Raw genomic sequence first — 18,058 nt, 5'->3', positions numbered from 1 at the left:
TGCAGTGTGGAGTGGCCAGAGCCAGATGCAGCAGAGGCTGAAGGAATTGTGGAGTTGTGAGTTGCCAGGCTGGTGGATCTCTGCTGCCAGATGTTCCTGTGCTGACCAGGAGGAGCCAAGCTGAGCTGAGGGCTGCTGTGGGCACGAATGGGGAGCAGCTGGGGTTGAGCTGAGGTCATTGCACAGACACTGCCCAAAGGGTGGCTGCAGGAGCCTGGGCAGATGCAAGAGATGCAGCTTCCTTATTACCAGGCTTTATAAATAGACAGCACCAGCTCTTATCAATGACCTACTTTACTCTCCATATGTGTGGGGCTCTCCTGGTAGTTGGAAATTTGTCCTTATTCTTAGCTGGTTCTTGTCTTAGCTAATTGGAATGGTTCTTATCAAATTACACTGAAATTAATCACCTTTAACATATTGCTTCACTTCAGAGCCCAGCCTTAACTGATGGCAGCCTAGCACAAGAGAAATGCTGCAGCATCAGAAAACACAATTTATTTTGCTCTTGTTTATGGCAAACCAGTCAGTACATATTTATGAAAGTTATTGGAGATAGATATTTTTAGACTCTCATATCTATGGAATTTTAAATTATCTCTTGAAAATCTTTATGCCTGCTGAGGGAGCCCAGTATAGAGATTAGTGAGGTTATTGCTGTGTTGGTTGGTCCTTCTTCAAAGCCAGCATCCTGTTCAAGGATTTAGGGATGGTGCTTGGTGGTGCGTGGTTCCACATTCTGCTTGGGGGTTTTAGGGCTGTGTAAATGAGCTTCCAAAATAGAATGTGCTGTGGCAGGAGGGAAGGAGGAAAATGTCTTGTTGCTAAGGAACATGACAGAGAACTGGGAGATGTGACTCAGTTCTTGGCTTGGCATCACTTCTCAGTGAGATGTGGGTCTGCAGAGTGGGTTTTTCTGAGTGCAAGGGGATGGATATTGAGTATATTGACTGATGTTTTCAGGAGGGGTCGGGGTGATTGCTGCTGTGTGGGGACCCAGCTGGCCTCGCTCTGCTCTCACCCTTCAGTGTGATCCCAAGTGTGCAGAATCAGGAGCACAGGAAATGTGTGGCAAAAACAACCCCAGCTTCTCATCTCCTGATTCCTGGTGCTGCTCTTTTTTCAGAAGAGTCTGTTGCTTCTCCCTGCAGCAGTTTAATTTTAGAATAGAATGGCTCTGGAGGGACTAATAGCCTAGAAAAATTTTTGCCTGGTTTGCTGTAAATCTCCTTTAAGAGAGGATGGATTTCACTTTTGTTTTGTAATGCTTTTCTTTATGACATTCCCACACCTTTGTCCATCTTTGATTTTGTGCCTCCAGTGCAGTTTGGGGATTGCTGTGGAGCTCTGCAGCCACGTGTTGTTGTTGCTCTGGTCTGAGCACCAGGCTCTCCTCTCAGCAGGGGCCAGCTGGGTGCTGTGACCTGTAAAATCACTGGCAATGACAGAAACAAACAGGCTGCCCATGTGCTGGGAATGTGGGTCAGCAAACACCCTCCAAGATTATTCTCTTGGAGTCCAAGTTTGCTAACCCTGCATCAGAAAGCGTGGTGCTATTGCCCTGGGAAGGGGCTTTTGTCAAACCCCAAATATTAGTGCTACCAGCAGGGAATGGGACAGGGGCTCTTTGTGAAACAGGGGCTTGTTTTCTCTTGGCAGAGGCTAATGAGGCTGCAGGGAACAGGCAGAGGGCTTAGGAAGCAGGCAGGGATTTTGGGAGGGTGTCCTGGAGGAAGTTGCCATTGCCCTGGATGGGGCCTGGAGCCACCTGGTCTAGTGGGAGGTGTCCCTGCCCATGGCAGGAGTTTGGGACAAGATGAGCTCTAAGGTCACTTCCACCCCAGACCACTCTGGGATTCTGTGTTTAGCGTCTGTTGCCAGGTAACCTTTGCCTGGATGTCCCCTGGCCTTTGGGAAGGGGCAGGATGAGGCAGCTGAGAGATGCTGTCCTGCTGTAGGCTTGGCTGGGCTGTGTTTGGTTCTCAAGCCTTTGTCCCACGGGGCTTTTCTTGCTGAGCAGAACAAATCTGGGGACACAGTAGGGCTGCATTTATTTGTTTGTTAAAGGGGTTTTTCCTGTTGGGTCTCTATGATCCAAAGCCAAGGAATCAGAAGGAGACAGTGCTCTTTGCCATCCTATCTTTCCTTCTGTTGGCAGCACTTTGGGCAATTCTGATTAAATATTGCAGTGGTCTTGGGAAGGATTGTGTGGCCAGACATCACTGTGGTGTTGTTGGACTGTGCAGAAATAACTGCATCCCTAATGAATGCATGGGGCACAGGAGGGATCAGGGCCAGGGAGAGCAGGTTGGTTCTGGGCTGTCTCACCTGGGCTGGCCCAGCTCTGCCCCTAAGAGCATCAGGGGCAGCAGATTATTCTTAATCCAGGTCACGGCAGTGCCTCAGCTCAGCCTCAGGGAAAGGTGTGGGGACACCCAGCAGTGCCACCAAGGGCTGAGCTCATGATGTGGGGACACCCAGCAGTGCCACCAAGGGCTGAGCTCCTGATGTGGGGACACCCAGCAGTGCCACCAAGGGCTGAGCTCATGGTGTGGGGACACCCAGCAGTGCCACCAAGGGCTGAGCTCAGAGGAGGGCTCAGGAGTCCTCAGCAAATGCCAAGGGATGGATCCCTGTGGGCTTCCAGAGGGGTGAGTTGTCCTGACCAAGAGTGTGAAGCTGCTGAGGAGCTGGTGGCTGGCACAGCTCTTCAGGAAAGCTGCAGAAAGCCTGTCCTGAGGGTGAAGGAGCCCTGGTTTTAATGAAGAGATTGTTATTTATTAGCTTTTACCAGTGTCAGGGGGATTTGGGGCCTCACTTGCACCACAAATGCTGGTGGTGAAACAGCAACAGCGCTGCCTGATCCATAAATGTTCCTGGGGGAGGTACTGGGCAGCTTCCCAAAGCCACAGTGAACTACCTGGCACAAGGAATCCTTTTCCTTCCCCTCCTCCCCACCATGTAAAGGCTTTGGCCAGCACAGTTATGACAGCAAAGGGAAGGGAGATTTTTGTATGCTCCTAATTGATGTATTTGTGCCAGCAAAACTTCAGAAGTGGTCCAGACTCAGGTGGGGTTTTTCAGTTGGGTTTCATTTGAGGGTTTTTTGCAGTCAGGCACTCCACTGGTTGGAGAATTTATCTTTGCTTCTTCAGGCCAGGGTATTAAGCCAAATCTGCCTTTCTGAGGAAAGCAGCCCTTGCTCCTTCTAGGAAAGTCTCCATTTCTTGGTAAACATTGTGTTTTGTAGTGGTTAAGTCTGAGGTGGAGAGTAATATGGATAAATGTTGGAATTTTTGTTTAGTTTGGTTTGGCTTTCAGTTAGTAACTTGAAGCACAGCAACCATTTGAAATTTTCTGTTACTAATGCTGGTTCCCAAATTTATTTCTATGAACACCTTGTGTGGAGACTCAAGCTGTGGGTGGATCAGTTCTATCATGTCCCTGCTTTATTGGAGGGGCAGTAATGGTGGGAAAGGGTTAATTGTTTTATCCACATCTGCTGGGTTTGTAACACTTGAAGATTTATTTCAGGTCTAAAGCCTGTGCCTTGATTCCCTGGTTCTCCTGCAGTCACCAGTTCTGGGTGCAGAGCAGGTACAGGTGCTGCAGCAGCAGAGCACTGCTCCTGCTGCTGTCCCTGTCACCTGTGGGGCAGTGAGGCCCTGCATGGGTGTTTGGAGCAGAAAACACAGATCCTGCAACATTCCTGGCAGCTTTTGGCACTGGGGCTTGTCCAGAGCCCGCTGTGCTGTGCTGTGCTCACCTAGAGCAGGATGCAGCAGGAGTGAATCCCTCGGGATGCTCTGGGGCTTCAGGGTCGGCAATGGCTGAGGGTGGGGGATCCCAATTTGCTGCTGGTGCAGCAGGAGCAGAGCTCATCCCTCTCACACACCTACCTGCTTTCCTTCTCCTTAATAACCTGTCAGCAGGGAGATGGCTGCTTGGATTTCCTTGCCATTCTCTTGTTCTCCCCCACCCTGCAGAAGCCTGAGTGAATCATTCCTGCGTGGGTACAGCCCTGGGAGCTGGGCTCAGCCTCAGAGAGGCTTGCAGAGCAGGCAGTGATGCAGAGCAGCCTTGTTACAGACCAAGGAGCCGTGCTGACACTTCCACAGGCTGGGGACAAGGGAATTTCTGGTGGCTGAACCTGCCCTCGCAGAGTCCTGGGCTGCTGCAGCACTTCTGTGTGGCAGGGAGTTGGTGGGAGTCTGCTTAACGGTGCAGAAAGCAGGACAATTATTTTAACCTGCACTGAGTGCCTTAAAGGCAGAACAGATTTACTATGTTTTAAAAACTCGGCTCACTTTTCTGGTCAATGATGCCAGTACCAAGCCAAGTACATCTCTGGACCATGGAAGTGCACCCATTGCAGTTTTTGTTCTGGTTTTAGTGCTGAGGTGACACCCTAAAGTCGCTTGTTGATCTGCATTAGTAGTAGAATTTCTTCAGGACTAGAATTGGATGCATTTTTCTCCACTTAAAATCCATTCTGTGATGGGCTCATTTTTCATTAAGTCAAGCAAGGTACATAGTACTCAGAGTGTGAAATGATTCAACTGAATAAACACATATTAATGATTGCTTTATTTGGATTAGTAGGTGCTCTGTTTGCCTGCTGTAAAAGCATCTGTCTCAGGTCTCTCACCTCCAGTGGTGTTACCACAGCAGCCCGAGGGTGCTAACCTTGGAAATTCCACACTAATCAGGATGAGCCTGTCTCCCTTTATCCTTGAGCTGGGCCCATAGGAGGTGATAAATGAGCCCTTATTTTCCTGTGATGATGGATACAACCAAACCCCATCCTAACTTTGTTTGGCACGTCAGCACAATCTGTTCCTTTATTGTGTGCAATTAAAAAGCCCCATCAAACTGCAAACAGTCCTTTAATTAAAGCCCCCACAGCCACAGTTTGTCATGCTCAAGGATCCTGTGGTTGTTAAATAAATTTGGTTTGGTTGCTGAGCATGCAGATCTGGGGTTTGGTGGGGGTTTTGGGATTTCAGGTATTCAGGTGGTGCTGAGGATCAGTTCAGTGTTATACTGCTACAAGGGACTTTGTGCAGAAGGAGACATTTGCTTTCCTCACATCAGTACAAATTTGTTAAGGTCAGTGGAATCAGGTTTATTATATAAATATACATATATCAGGTTTATTACAGATCTCAATAGATGGACTGTGTCAATGTCTGGTAAAATGGAAGGAGAACTATTCCTCTGTGTGAAGGGATTAAAGCATCCTGAAGCATTGTGTGGTATAACCAGGATCTTGGGACAAGGTTTTCATGTTCCCTGCTTGAAGAACCCCTGAGGGAAGCAGTGCCCATCCATCTCTGCTTTGCTGAGTCCCAGTTTCAGAGCTGCTCTCTGTAGTTCACATTTCATTAGGCGGCAGAGGTGACACTGAAGGGATGAACCTTTGTCCCCAGGGATCTGTGGAAGGTGTTACTGTGCTGATCCTGGATTGCAGTATTTGTGCTGTATTCATGCAGGTGGAATACAGGGTTCTTGTCTTTCCTGCCTGGGATGAGCGGGAGGAGCAGGGGAGGGTGATAGCTGCTGCTGCAGGAGCCTTTACAACTTCCCGAGCTGCAAAGGCTCCCACAATGCACGGCCCTTTGTACCCAGCAGTTTGTTCCCTTCAGTAGAGCTCTTCTGTTGAATTAAACTGCTTTTAAATCGTGTACACAATGGCACCTTTGTTGGGGAGGCTCCGAGGGCCTCTGGAGGAGCATTGACATTCCAGGGCATTGTTCTGCTCCCATTCAACCTGAGGCCGGCCTCTCCTGCCAGGGCCAGGCCCTTGTGTCACCCCCTGCTCTGCTTTGCCTTGCACTGGGTTCAGCTCCTGGGCTCGTGGTTTTAGCAGAGGGACCAGAGTTTGCCCAGCACAGCCCAGAGAGACACAGCAGGAGGTTGGGAGGCAGCTCCTGCCTGAGCCAGACCCTCCTCTCTTTGGACGCTGCTTGTGTTCGTTCTGGACAGGATAAACTGCATCTCTTCAATCGGCTGCCTTTGTGACCTGTTCAGTGGGCTGGGTGCTGGAGTCCCCATCCCTGGAGGTGTCCAAGGGACACCTGGATGTGGTGCTCAGTGCTCTGGGCAGGGTGACAGGGTGGGGATTTGGCACAGGTTGGATTTGATAGTGGAGGGTTTTTCCAACCTCAGTGATGTGAGTCTGTTTTTATTTTGTGATGGCTTGAGAAGGGAGCTGCTGAGGCTCTGGGGTGGTGCCTGTGCAGGGGCAGTGAGGCCTTGGTGTGCTGGGAAGGCAGGTTGGGCTCTCAGGGAGTTTTGCCTGCTCAGCCTCAGAGGTTATAGCCAGCCCTTTGTTCTGCAGGGGCCTCAGACAGAGCAAGGGCCAGACACAAAGCTTGATTTCTGTGTGTAGATTACACACTGGTTTGCACAGGAGATTACCAGATTTCTCAGCTGAGCCTCATTCCCTTTCCCAGAAGTGAAATTGCCCCTCCCAGGTGCTGCCCACCATCAGCCCTTCAGGTGGCTGCAGCCTGGAGCTGCTCTGCAGGAATGTGTCTGTGTGTGAGTCCCTCCATTGCAGCTCCTGGTAACTGCACTGGCCAGGGCTGGCTGGGACAAAAGCCAGCTCTCTGTTTGGGAAATCTGTGCCTGTAAATCATTGATATTAATGCTACTCCAGTTCCTACATGCTCTGTAGAAGGAGTCTGCTCAGTGGTGTCCAGGTGTGGAATGAGCTGTTGTCCCTTTCTCGTGCAGTGTCCAAGAAGCACGGGAAGCTCATCACCTTCCTGCGGACATTCATGAAGTCGCGCCCAACGAAACAGAAACTGAAACAGCGGGGGATCCTCAAGGAAAGGGTGTTTGGCTGTGACCTGGGGGAGCACCTGCTCAACTCTGGCCATGATGGTAAGAAACAACCTGCTCCTGAGCTCTTCTCTGGTGGGAATTTGTCAGGGTGACCGTGGCTGTTCAGGGTCGTGCTGGGGGGACAAATGTGTGACACAAATCCGTGGCTGCATGGGAAATGAGGCTCATGAGAAGCAAACATTGTGCTCCGATGTGGGAAGCACCGTGGTTCAGTGTAGAAGCACTGAAGGTGGCTGCAGCTCCTGAAGATGGATTTTCAACCTCTTTGAGTCTTCAATTCTTTTTTTTTTTCCAAGAATATAAGCTTTGTTTGTATGTCAGTGTCAGTGATTAACAGGCATGTTAAACCCCTACATTTCTCTTAACTCAATACCTTTATATGATTCTAGCACAATTTGCAGTGTAAATCCTTCGTTTGCCTTTTCCTTGGATTTCACAGGATTTACAGGAATTAACTGGATATTGTGTTTCCTCACAGCTGACTTTTCCTCTCCGTTCAGGGCCCCTTTTCCCTCCCTATCAACAGTTCAGGGAGGCAGAGAAGCAAACCTCTCCATTCCAAGAAAAAAATTACACAGCTGTTCCCACTCTTCCTGGGATGAGCTTAGATTTCACGGGCTCTTTCCTGCCCTTTCCCTGTGCCACCTCCAGCCCAGGCTCCTGCAGTGCTGAGGAGCAGCCAGAGCACTGGGATGCTGTGCCAGGGCCCCAGGCTCAGCTGTTCCCATGGGGAGCCCACACCCAGGGATGTTTGGGAACGCAGCCTGGAGCAGCTGTGGGCTGTAGTGGTTTGCCCAGGAGTAAAGGCCATCAGGAAAGCAGTGATGGGATCTGTTGGCTTTGCAGCAGATCCCTTGTGCCAGAGTTGTCCATCTGGTGTCTCCCAGCTTTTGTGTGCAGGCAGAGGGAGAAATGACAGGATGTGTGGGGCAGGAAAGGAGTTTCTCTGTTAAGGTTATTTTCAGTGAGTCTTCAGACTTCTTGTTCGTCCAAATGCTTTTTGGGAAAGGGCTGGGAGTAATTTCTTGCTGTTTTTCCAGCTGATTTGGTTGCTAACAGAGATGTGCACTCCCTCACCTCACATAAAAGTGTTTCACTACCAGCTGGTGCAGAGCATGTGCTTGTCCTTATGGAGTCAGAACTGTGGCAAGGCTCATTGGCTCGATTGGAGCCAGCAGAGATCCTTCCTGGGGCTGGCAAAGCACCAGAGCTGGTTTGGAGTCAGGAGCAGACACTGAGCCATGTGGACCTGCATCAGGAGTAGGTAACTCACAGCACTGGGTGCCTCTGGAGCTGGCGCTGTGTGTGTGCTGTGGGAGCACTCCTGGAGGGCAGGAGCTGTGCCAGCAGAGTGAGCTCCTTGATGGGCAGCAGGGGATTCCCTCTCACCCCAGCCCTCCTCCTGGCTGTTCTCCTTAGGCACAAGTCAGCACTGGCCAAAGCTTTTCTCTGCCCTCTGTGCTCACTGCTTCCCCTGGCTTCAAGGGCTGGGTTATTTAGCATTCAAAGACACATCCTGAGCTGAACTAAACTGCTTGAACTGCACTGCAGGTTCTTGTTTGGCAGTCTCTGGGAACTCTGTCCTTGTCCTGGTCTCTCCCCACCATCCCACACATTGGGGTGACACTGACTGGGCTTTGCTAATGAGGTCCCTCAGCTCAGGAGTCACCAGCTGCTTTCAGCCTTATTTTAATAACCCTTTCCTAACTCCCTGGAGTGAAGCAGATCCAATTTGATTGTTGCCAGCAGGGGTATGACTCCGTTCCCCACAGCAGGATTGTTGTTTTCCCTGTGATTCAGCTCCCTGACCTGTATTCCAAGTGATGTAATCCCGGGATGGGGCTCATGGAGACATTTCTGGGGCTGTGCATGCACAGCATTTTAAGATTCTCTCCTCCTGTAGCATTACTGTGGCTCAGTCATGGAGCCTCTTGCAGTGCTGACCTGCTCACAGGGGCCTGAGGTGAATTTAAAAAGCTGCTTCTCATAATCAGAACATCAAGTGCTTTTTCCAGGAGCTCAGAGCATGCTCTGGCTGAGCGTGGTACCTGCTGGTGTTATTTGGAATCACAACCTAGAACATGGCAGTTCAGAAGAACAAAAAGAACCCAATACATTAATTGGTTTGTTTAAGCTCGTGATGGTTTGGTTGGGTCAATGTTCCATCCCCAAAAATATTTCTCAGGGCTGAAGGAGCAAATGCCACTGTCCCTGGTGATTGCAGTGAGTGACAAGGCATCATGTGCACCTCAAAAATGCAATATTGAAACAAACTGGAGTTATGCTAAGAATTTTCTTAGTTACCTGCTTTGTGAAGATGACAAATTTTCAAGAATTTGCTGAGAAACAACATGAGCAACCTAAATTCTGTAGTCATGAATCTCTGAAACTGTGCTCAATTTTAGTGAGTGGGAAGCAGAATGAGAGAATAAAAGGGATAAGGACAAAAACTGTAATAAGTGTAACATTTTTTTGATAAACCCTGCACCGAGGCAGCTGGCTCAGGTTGCTTAGTGAGGAGAAGAACATGTTTGCTGTGTACCCAGAGGGGATTTACAAGCACAGTGGAGATGTTTCACTCACTGCAGTGCCTTGTCTTTCTGTGGGCTCAGCAAGTAATCCCTCGTTGTGCATCCTCTGAGCCTCTGTCAGGAGGAGGAGAAATTTGGCATGGGATGCACAGGAAGAAAGTGCTGCAGGGATGTGCCCTGGTTTGCTGTTGGGGAGCAGGAGCCCTGGGATGCCGTCCTGCAGAGCTCCACGTGCTGCACTCGCCGAGTCCTGACCTAGCAGAGCATTTTGTGCTTATCTGAGCTGGGTGTCCAGGCAGCACCTGGCACTGCATTCTTGCTGCCTGCATGAGGCAGTGACTGCACTGCTGGGAGCTTTTCTGCACTTGCTGGCTGAAGACCCCGCTGTTGGAATAAGATCCCAATATTACCAGGTAGATTGTGCCTGAGCTCGTCTGACCCTTGCTGCTGAGCCAAAGGCAGCAGCTGTGGTGTTTCACCTCAGAGACACCTTTGGCTGGCTGGATGGTGCAGCTGGGCACTGAAACAAACCCAGGCTTGTAGAAACTCAGTTTACCTCAGGTGGAAGGGCTTCAGGCAAGGGTGAAGAGGAAAAGGAGATGGATTCTGGTGGAGGGTTTAATCCAGAGTTTATTCCATGGTCACAGACATCTGAATCTTGCTAACAGCTCCAACAGAATGCTGACCACATGGCCCTGGCTGAATTTAGGCCCAGGGACAGGGGGAGGGAAGGGACAGGTGAGCACCAAGCAGGTGGGAGGGGCAGGGTCTCAGGGGACGAGGGACACCCAGACAGGCCAATGACCCCAGGCCTGGGGGCATCCTTTGAACCTGACCAACCACACGAGGCCTTGCTGGAATGTTAAAACTGACTGACAGAACTCACTCAGCAAGGGGGCAAGGGGGAAGAGAGAGAGGTATTGCCATACCTGGGAAGGGACTGGAAAGTAAAACAGGGAATGAGCTCACACTGCAACACCCCACAGCCCAGAAAAGGACTAAAATCCCACTGAGGATCAGGGATTTTTGTCACTTGCCTGGGAATGTGGCACTGGGAAGGGCTGTGTGCTTGGTGGGTAAGCAGGCACCAGTGCTGGGCTCAGAGGTTCCCTGAGCCAGTTCCCTGCATGGGCTGCAGGAATGCACTGAGTGTCACTTGCTCCCTGCTCCTGCCTTTCCAAAGCTCCTGGGCATTGCCAGGAGCCAGGTGCTGACCCAGGTGGGCCTTTATGGCTCTTCATGCAAACCACATGTGCCATCTTGCCATGGAGTTTTTGGAATGGGCCTGTGCCAAGGTGAAGCCATGCTCTGTGCTGAGAGGTGCCTCCCAGGCTGGCAGGACAGAACCTGCAGCTCTAAAGATCAGGATATGATCTGTCTGTGCCCAGCTTTCTCCCCAGGGAAGGGTGTCTGGGCAAGGCAGGAGTGCAGCAGCAGGCTGCTGGTGCTGCTGCCCTGGGAGGGTGTAGCTTGTCATTTCCCAGAGTGTCCTGTGTGGGTCTGAGCAGGAGCACTGAGCACGTACAGAGAGGGAGGTGAGGATTTAACAAGTGTGAGGGATGAGCAGTGCACCCTGAACCCTCCTGTGTTTCTGGTGATTCGTGGTGGGGGCTATGCTGAGTGCTGGGCAGTGTCCTGAGGGTTGGATTTGGTGTGTTTGCTTTTCAGTTCCAGTTTGGTTTGTGCTGACACTCTGAGCTGTCCAAACAGTGCTGGAGCCCTTCCAGGGTAGGAGTTGCAGCTCCACGGGGTGCCAAGCAGCCCTTCCCCAAAGGCCTTTGGAGGGAAGGGAAGGGAAGGAAGCATTGCTGTCCGGTCTCTTTGGTGAGGTTCTGAGTCATGGGCAGATCACACGGTTATTTTTCAAAATTATCTGTGCTGCAAGCTGCTTGGGAAGGAGGGAATTGGGAGTCACAAGGCTCCTGGGCATGGGGCTGGGTGTGCATAGGTGAGTTGCTTCCAGTGAAAGTCTCAGCAGGGTGTCCTTTTCTTCTCTCTTGTCACATGTCAGTGCTGAATGATGGGCTGGGACCTGCAGGAGTAAAACCAGTTTTGATATGAGGGATTTTGGACTTCTCTGTTGGCAGAGCCTGTGGTAATGCTCCCTTCAAGTATGTTGGTTTGCACAATATTTCTGCAGTCAGCTCCATACGCCCCGTGGAGCCTGCCTGAAGGGTCCTGTCTGCATCCCAGGCAGTGCCTTACTCATCTCTTGGCTCCTGCTGGGCTTGGGAAGCGGCTCTTGGCAGCAGACCAGGCTCAGCAGGGAGGTGCTGTTTCTCCATTGCCCTCAGAAATGCTCCCAGTTGAGTTGGTGCAGTTGCCACCTGCCTTGCTGGTTTGTTTTACAGATTCAGGGGGCATTCCCAGTTGGGAGGGAGCCACAGGATCATCTGGTCCAGCCCCTGTCCCTGCCCAGACCCCCAACAACCCCACCCTGCCCATCCCTGGCAGTGCTGCCCAAACCCTCCTGGAGCTCTGGCAGCCTCGGGGCTGTGCCCATTCCCTGGGCAGCCTGGGCAGTGCCAGCACCCTCTGGGGAAAAACTGTTCCTAGTATCCAACCCAAACCTCCCCTGACACAGCTCAAGCCATTCTCTGTGTGCTGTCACAATTTTATGGAGCTGTGAGATACAGCAAATCCACCCCAATTCCTGACTCCTGAAGAGACCTTGTTCTTACTCCCTTTGTAGGCAGAGATTCTTTTTTTTCCCCTCAAGTTTTTCTCTCTTTAAGGAAACTAAATAGAACTTAAATTTAGCCCGACCCCAATTAGCAGGATTGTGCTGGCAGAGGATGTTTGTGGAGTGTGGGAGCTGCTGGAGTGCTGCATTGCAGCAGCTGCACCATGCCCTGCTTCCTGCCTTGCAGTGTTTGCCCAGGGAGCTCCCCACAGCTCCTGGGGGTGGGAGTGAGGGGGAGCATGGGGTGGGCTGCAGGAAAGGCAGGGCTGGGGGAGCTGGGCGTGTTCCTGAAGGGGTCAGATGGAGCCACAGTGCCCTGGGGAGCCCAGGCAGGGCTGGGGCTGCTCTGGGGGCTGGGATGGGGCAGCACAGCCAGGGGGGCTCAGCACAGCCAAGGGGGCTCAGCACAGGCCAGGGGGGCTCAGCACAGGCCAGGGGGGCTCAGCACAGGCCAGGGGGGTCAGCACAGGCCAGGAGGGCTCAGCACAGCCAGGGGGGCTCAGCACAGGCCAGGGGGGCTCAGCACAGCCAGGGGGGCTCAGCACAGGCCAGGAGGGCTCAGCACAGCCAGGGGGGCTCAGCACAGCCAGGGGGGCTCAGCACAGGCCAGGAGGGCTCAGCACAGGCCAGGGGGGCTCAGCACAGGCCAGGGGGGTCAGCACAGGCCAGGAGGGCTCAGCACAGGCCAGGAGGGCTCAGCATAGCCAAGGGGGCTCAGCACAGCCAGCAGGGTCAGCACAGCCAGGGGGGCTCAGCACCCAGCAGGAAGGGTCAGCACCCAGCAGGGAAAAGCTGCTTTGCCATTCTGTGGGTGAGGGACTCCTGAGCTGCTGCACACAAGGAGTTACTTTACAATGTACTTTTTATTCAGATACTGCTGGGCTCATGTTGCTTGTGCTGGGGTTGCTTGTACTGCAGAGCATGGGGGCACCGTTTGTTCTTCCAAGCCTGAAGTGTTCCTGTCACTTGTTGGAAATGATCCTTTCTCCCTTAGCAATTGGACTGAAGCACAAGGCAGCCCCGGGGTCCCCCAGTGAGGTGGTGTCACAGATCCACCTCCAGAGATAATCCATCGTGCCACCAGCTGTAGCCACAGATGATTTTGTAGGCTAATAGCACAAGGCTTTTCTTGTACCTCTTTATGCATTTGACATTTATACATCATCAGCTTCCATCACTGGAAAGGATGCACTCACAAATGGAATTTTTAGCTGCAAAGTTTCCTATAGTGAAGGATCTATGCATGATTTTTTAGTTGTTATAAAATGCCCATGCTGTGTGGTCAGCAAGAGGCATTGACTTCTGCTGAAGATGTCAATGCCTGCAAGAGACAAAGTTCACTAACTCACCTGATCTTGCTCTGTGTCCTTCCTGTTCTTCCAGCCCTTCACATTTATTCACAGCTAATTTGGACAGGTGGGTAGAATTAAATAAAAAAGAAAATGGAAGAGAATAGCAGGAAATAGCAGATGGGGGATCTGCATCCCTTGATGTGCTGCACAGGGGCAGCAAGGGTTTGCCAGGGATGCTTTCATTCTCCTGTGCTGGTTCAGGTGCTTTTCAGAAAGGTCCATAGCAGCACCTTGAGGTTCCTGCTGGCATCATGGCTTGTTTGGGGTCCTCTGGAGCTGTCCATCCCTTGGAGCCACCCCTGCCCTGCTGCTGGGTGATGTATTTGCCTCTGACAGGAATTTATGGCAGAGTTGGGTATAGAGGGAACTGTTACCAGAACAGAGAAACACAAGGAATGAGATCTTGGCAGCCTCTTGGCTGGGATCTCTGCAAGCCTGGTTCCCCTTAGCTCAAGCACAGGTTTGGCAGTCTGTCACCCCTTTGGCTCCTGGTACTGATGTGAGGAGCCCCTTTCACCAGCTCAGAGTTGTAATTACAATAAAAGGCTGCCTGGCTGGCTTGGAATCTTTGCCATCCTGAAGGAAGCCTTGATTGGGAATTCAGGACAGCGGAGTCTTACAGATGAAATAATTTCAGTTTTTCTTGCTGTTGTAACTGCAGGAGAGTGAATGTAACCAGTTCCCATTCCCTGTTACTGCCCTGTCCCTGTCCATGGCAGGAATAGGACTGAGGGAGCTTTAAGGTCCCTTCCAACCCAAACCTGTCTGGGATTCAGTGTTCTGATGCCCCAGGTGCAGTCCCTGCTCGTGATGGCTTTGCTTCAAGGTTTTCTCTTCAGAAAGGCTTTGGAATATTTGCAGAGCTTCCATGTGAAATAGCCCCTCAGTTTTTACCTGCAGCTCCATGGAGTTCTGTGGCAGCCCAGCAGCCTGGCCTGTGATTCCCAGGTATGTTTGGAATTGTTATGCCTTGAATGCTTGCAGCCACATCAATGGGTTTGTTCAGGCAGTAACAACGTGTTCTGTACAAAGGTTTATTGAAGTGTTGGTGTGACGTGCATGTGACATTTCCCTCAGCACGGTGACATGGGCACAGCCATTCCAGCACGGGAGGGAGTGTTGGCTCTGCATCAGGCTGGGGGGGTGTTAGATGTGCTCACTCTGGGAATGAGCCCCTGGGGCATTTCTGTGCTTTCAGTAGGTATTTTTAGAGTATCCAAGCTGACAAGTTCGGATGTGAACTGAAAAGTTTCAAACTTCCAAGTAGGTTCAGCTCTGGCATCCTGCTATCCCAGTTTTCCTTCTGTCTCCATTTTTAAGTATTTATATGCCTGAAGCAGTTTGTGATTAGGACACAAGTCAGAGTTCTGAAGTTTTTGTGTGCAATTCTCTTTTCTGCTGAGGCATTTCTTATGTGACTTTGGCAAATCCCTTAAAGTCCCTGCCTCCTTTATGTTAGTTATGCTTGCAGGTGGGGATATCTAAGGTGATTCACCTTGTCTACCCTATTCCAGGTGTTTTTTTAAAAAGGGGATTGTATCTTCTCAAGTGAGCAGGAAAAACAATGCATCCTTACTCATCCAGTAATTTCTGTAATGCTCTCCTGGATACCTGGTGTCATGGTTTGAGCCTGGCACAGAGCCAGTGCCCCCATGAAAATGCCCCACCCTGGTGTCTGCTGTGAGATGTGACCAGGAATAAGCAAAACAGGCTCCAACTTAAACATAAATAACACTTTATTACCTAAAACTACAGGAAAAAATAGGAAAGACTATAAGGAAAAGAAAAAAAATTGAAAACCTTACAAAAACCACTTTTCCTCCTCCCCACTCCCTAACTTTCCCAATCCAATACATTCTCTCAAAACAACTGCTCAGCCTTGGCCCCACACGTTAGTATACTCAAACATCAGTTCATGAAGAGGGAAAGGAGTCCTTCTTGTTCCATAGGCTTCTCGTGGAGACACACTGAGACCCTCGTGTGCTTCCCTGTCACTCCGGCACCGCCCGGAAAGTCCATTTGCCGCTTGTGACACGTTCCTTCCATGCTCAGTGCTCTCACCACCGAGACATGGATCAGAGCTGCTTTTAGGGTGGTCTTTCAAGGATGCCTTGTCTCACTCCAAAAAGGCACAGTCTCTGCTTTTGGGACAACTGTCCCCCCCATATATTTCCAACCCCCTGGGGCCGGGGGGTCCTCACAAATGAACCCTCCTGGTTTTGAGGCACTGCCTCCCCCTAAATGCAGTCTGTGTCACAGGAACAACTGAGTCCATGGCTACAAGAAAACGTCCAGCCCAAAGGCCACTCCAAATCATCTCTCCCCATCCAATCATCTCCACAAACTCCAGGCCAAGGTCCTTATCTCATATCATCTCTCATCTCCCTTCTTATTCAGCTTCGAGGAGGATTAGCATTTTTGTAAGGCCCCAATCATGCAAGAAAGGGTTAAAAGTTTTCAGTCTCTGTCTGTCGGACGGCTCCCACGCACGCTGCCCACACGCTGCCGCTGCGGCCGGGCAGTCCTCCTCCCCCTTCTCGCTGGCTGCTCTCCTGCTCTCCTGGGGGGGGGGAAGAGGGGGGGGGGGGGGGTGGCTGGCTGCCCGATGTCTCTTGGGGCTCCCCCACCCTTCCATCCTCGAAGCCCCCTCAACACCATCTCTGTCCAGGCCCCCAGGCCTCACCGCATGGCTGGCCCCTCCCCCGCCCAGCAGCAGCGGGCCGGGCGAGGGAGAGAGGTCTGAACTCCTCGGCCGCGATGTCCAAAAAGAGGAAGTGCCAGGGCAGTGCCCTGCTTTTAACCCCTGTGTATTCTCGGAGGTGTGTCCAAACCCCACTGGCTACACCAGGTGTCAGTATGAAACTCAAAACCTTCATTGGTTTGACCACAGCTTCCCAGAATTCCCATTCCTTCCGGGTCAACCCATGATACCTGGGCTTGGTTGTTTATATATAGAGCTGCAGTTCACAAATCAGGGGTGGATCTTGTTTCCTGACAAGGCCACCTAACTGGGGACACTGGAAATCCTCCTGCTCTGCCTCCCTCAGTAGTATTTGTGTATCTGTGAACAGTTTCTGTCACACACTGAGGAAGCACTGGCCTGTCTCAGCATTTTCACTTGCACCTGAGTCCCTGTTGTGCACAGTCCTGTGCACACACGGTGTAAATGAGGGGGAGAATGTTTTAAAGTTGCATTCTGGGGCAGGAATTGTGTGGGACATCTGTGGCTATACAGCCTCTGGGATCCCAGGTAATCTTAGCCATCCCTTTCCCTGCATCCTGCTGTCCTGACTGTCCCTTTTTTAATTGAATTGGCAGTATGTGTAAACCAGGCAGCCTCAAACATGCCAAAACCAGTTTCCTTTTGGTATTTCCTGATTTAGAGTAATTTTTTAAATTCAAAATCAATCTCCAAAGGACTTGGGCGGTCAATGGTCACAGCTGCACTCTGAGTTCTGGCCCTGAGCTGGGAACTCAGACCTGTCCCTGCCACAAGATTTTGGCCTTGGGAACTCGTTTGTTATCTCCCATTCCATCTCCAGGCTTGTACAATCAAACTAATAACCTGTGTCTGCCCCAAGGTGCCACAAGGTAAATTCCTAATACCCAGGAGGTACTTGGGAGATTAGGAGTGGGATATAAATATCAAGTAGTATTTATCCAAGTGCCAGCACAGGTTGGCACACGACATCCAGTTGTGAATGTCTGTAGAAATTAAGAAATTTGTGTGCTCCCCCTGTATTTATTGTGTTCCTTGGGCTAGGTTTGCATCCCAAATCCGAACATTTCTGATGTTGAGCTGTGTTTTGTGAAGAGTGTTTTAGGTGCCTGAAGTCCCCCTGGATGTGGCAGTGAGTGTGTCTGTGTGACATCAAAGGCAGATCCAGCAGCCTGGGGAAAAAAGGGAACAGTTGACCCAAATTGGAGATGAGCAGAGAGCTCCCCTTGCTGCAGCTGTGTCTCTGCTGCACAAACTAACTGGACACAAGCTGATACTTTCAAGGCCAATAGTTTTGAGTTATTTTGGGCAAATTTCCAATCACAACAGGCACTGTTGTTGCTTCACCATCTGCCCTCCGAGTTGCTGGAACTTGAGATTATTGGGTATGGGGTCAGCACTACAAAGGGGTACATGGGATCCCTGTGGAGAATCCCTGGTTTGGGAGGGCATCCTTGGAGTTGCTGGGCAGGGAACACAAGCCTTGGCTGCTAAAAAAGACCTGGTTTGTCTCTCCCCTTCTCCCTTGCCCTGCCTGCAGCTGCGAGGAGAGGATTCTGTGTGCTTGAGTGACCCTGAGGACAGCTGAGAGTTGAAAATTAATTTGCATTTCGAAACACTACAGCTGTGGGGGGAACAAACATGAGGAAAAATGTCACAGTCAGTACAGGAATTGCTTGTGCTCTTATCCTGCTGCTCTTAGCATGGGGAGAACTTCCCCATCCCCCTCAATTTATTGGAGGGAGTGTAGTTGGTCTAAACAAAAGAGCTCCAGCACACTGGCCAAATCTGAGTATTAGCAGTGTCTTGTTGGATATTAGGAAAAATTCCTTCACTAAAGGAGCTGTCAAGCATTGGAACTGCTTAGGCTGCCCAGGGATTTAAAAGCTCTGGGGTTGTGGCACTTGGGGACATGGTTCAGCCA

General features: G+C 51.0%; 1 protein-coding gene across 6 annotated transcripts in view; it reads left to right on the top strand.

Moving 5' to 3' along the window:
• Positions 1-18,058, top strand: part of ARHGAP32 (Rho GTPase activating protein 32) — a 244,107-nt gene that overhangs the window by 198,396 nt on the left and 27,653 nt on the right. For all 6 annotated transcript variants that reach the window (XM_064732156.1, XM_064732155.1, XM_064732154.1 and 3 more), the window contains one exon: positions 6,739-6,888. In XM_064732156.1, the coding sequence (XP_064588226.1) occupies positions 6,739-6,888 (150 nt within the window). The remainder of the gene's footprint in view (positions 1-6,738; positions 6,889-18,058) is intronic.

This window comes from Zonotrichia leucophrys, chromosome 24 (assembly GCF_028769735.1).
Source record: "Zonotrichia leucophrys gambelii isolate GWCS_2022_RI chromosome 24, RI_Zleu_2.0, whole genome shotgun sequence".
NCBI classification, from domain to species: Eukaryota; Metazoa; Chordata; class Aves; order Passeriformes; family Passerellidae; genus Zonotrichia; species Zonotrichia leucophrys.
The sequence above is the reverse complement of the archived record's forward strand: the minus strand, read 5'-3'. Positions and strand labels throughout refer to the sequence as shown.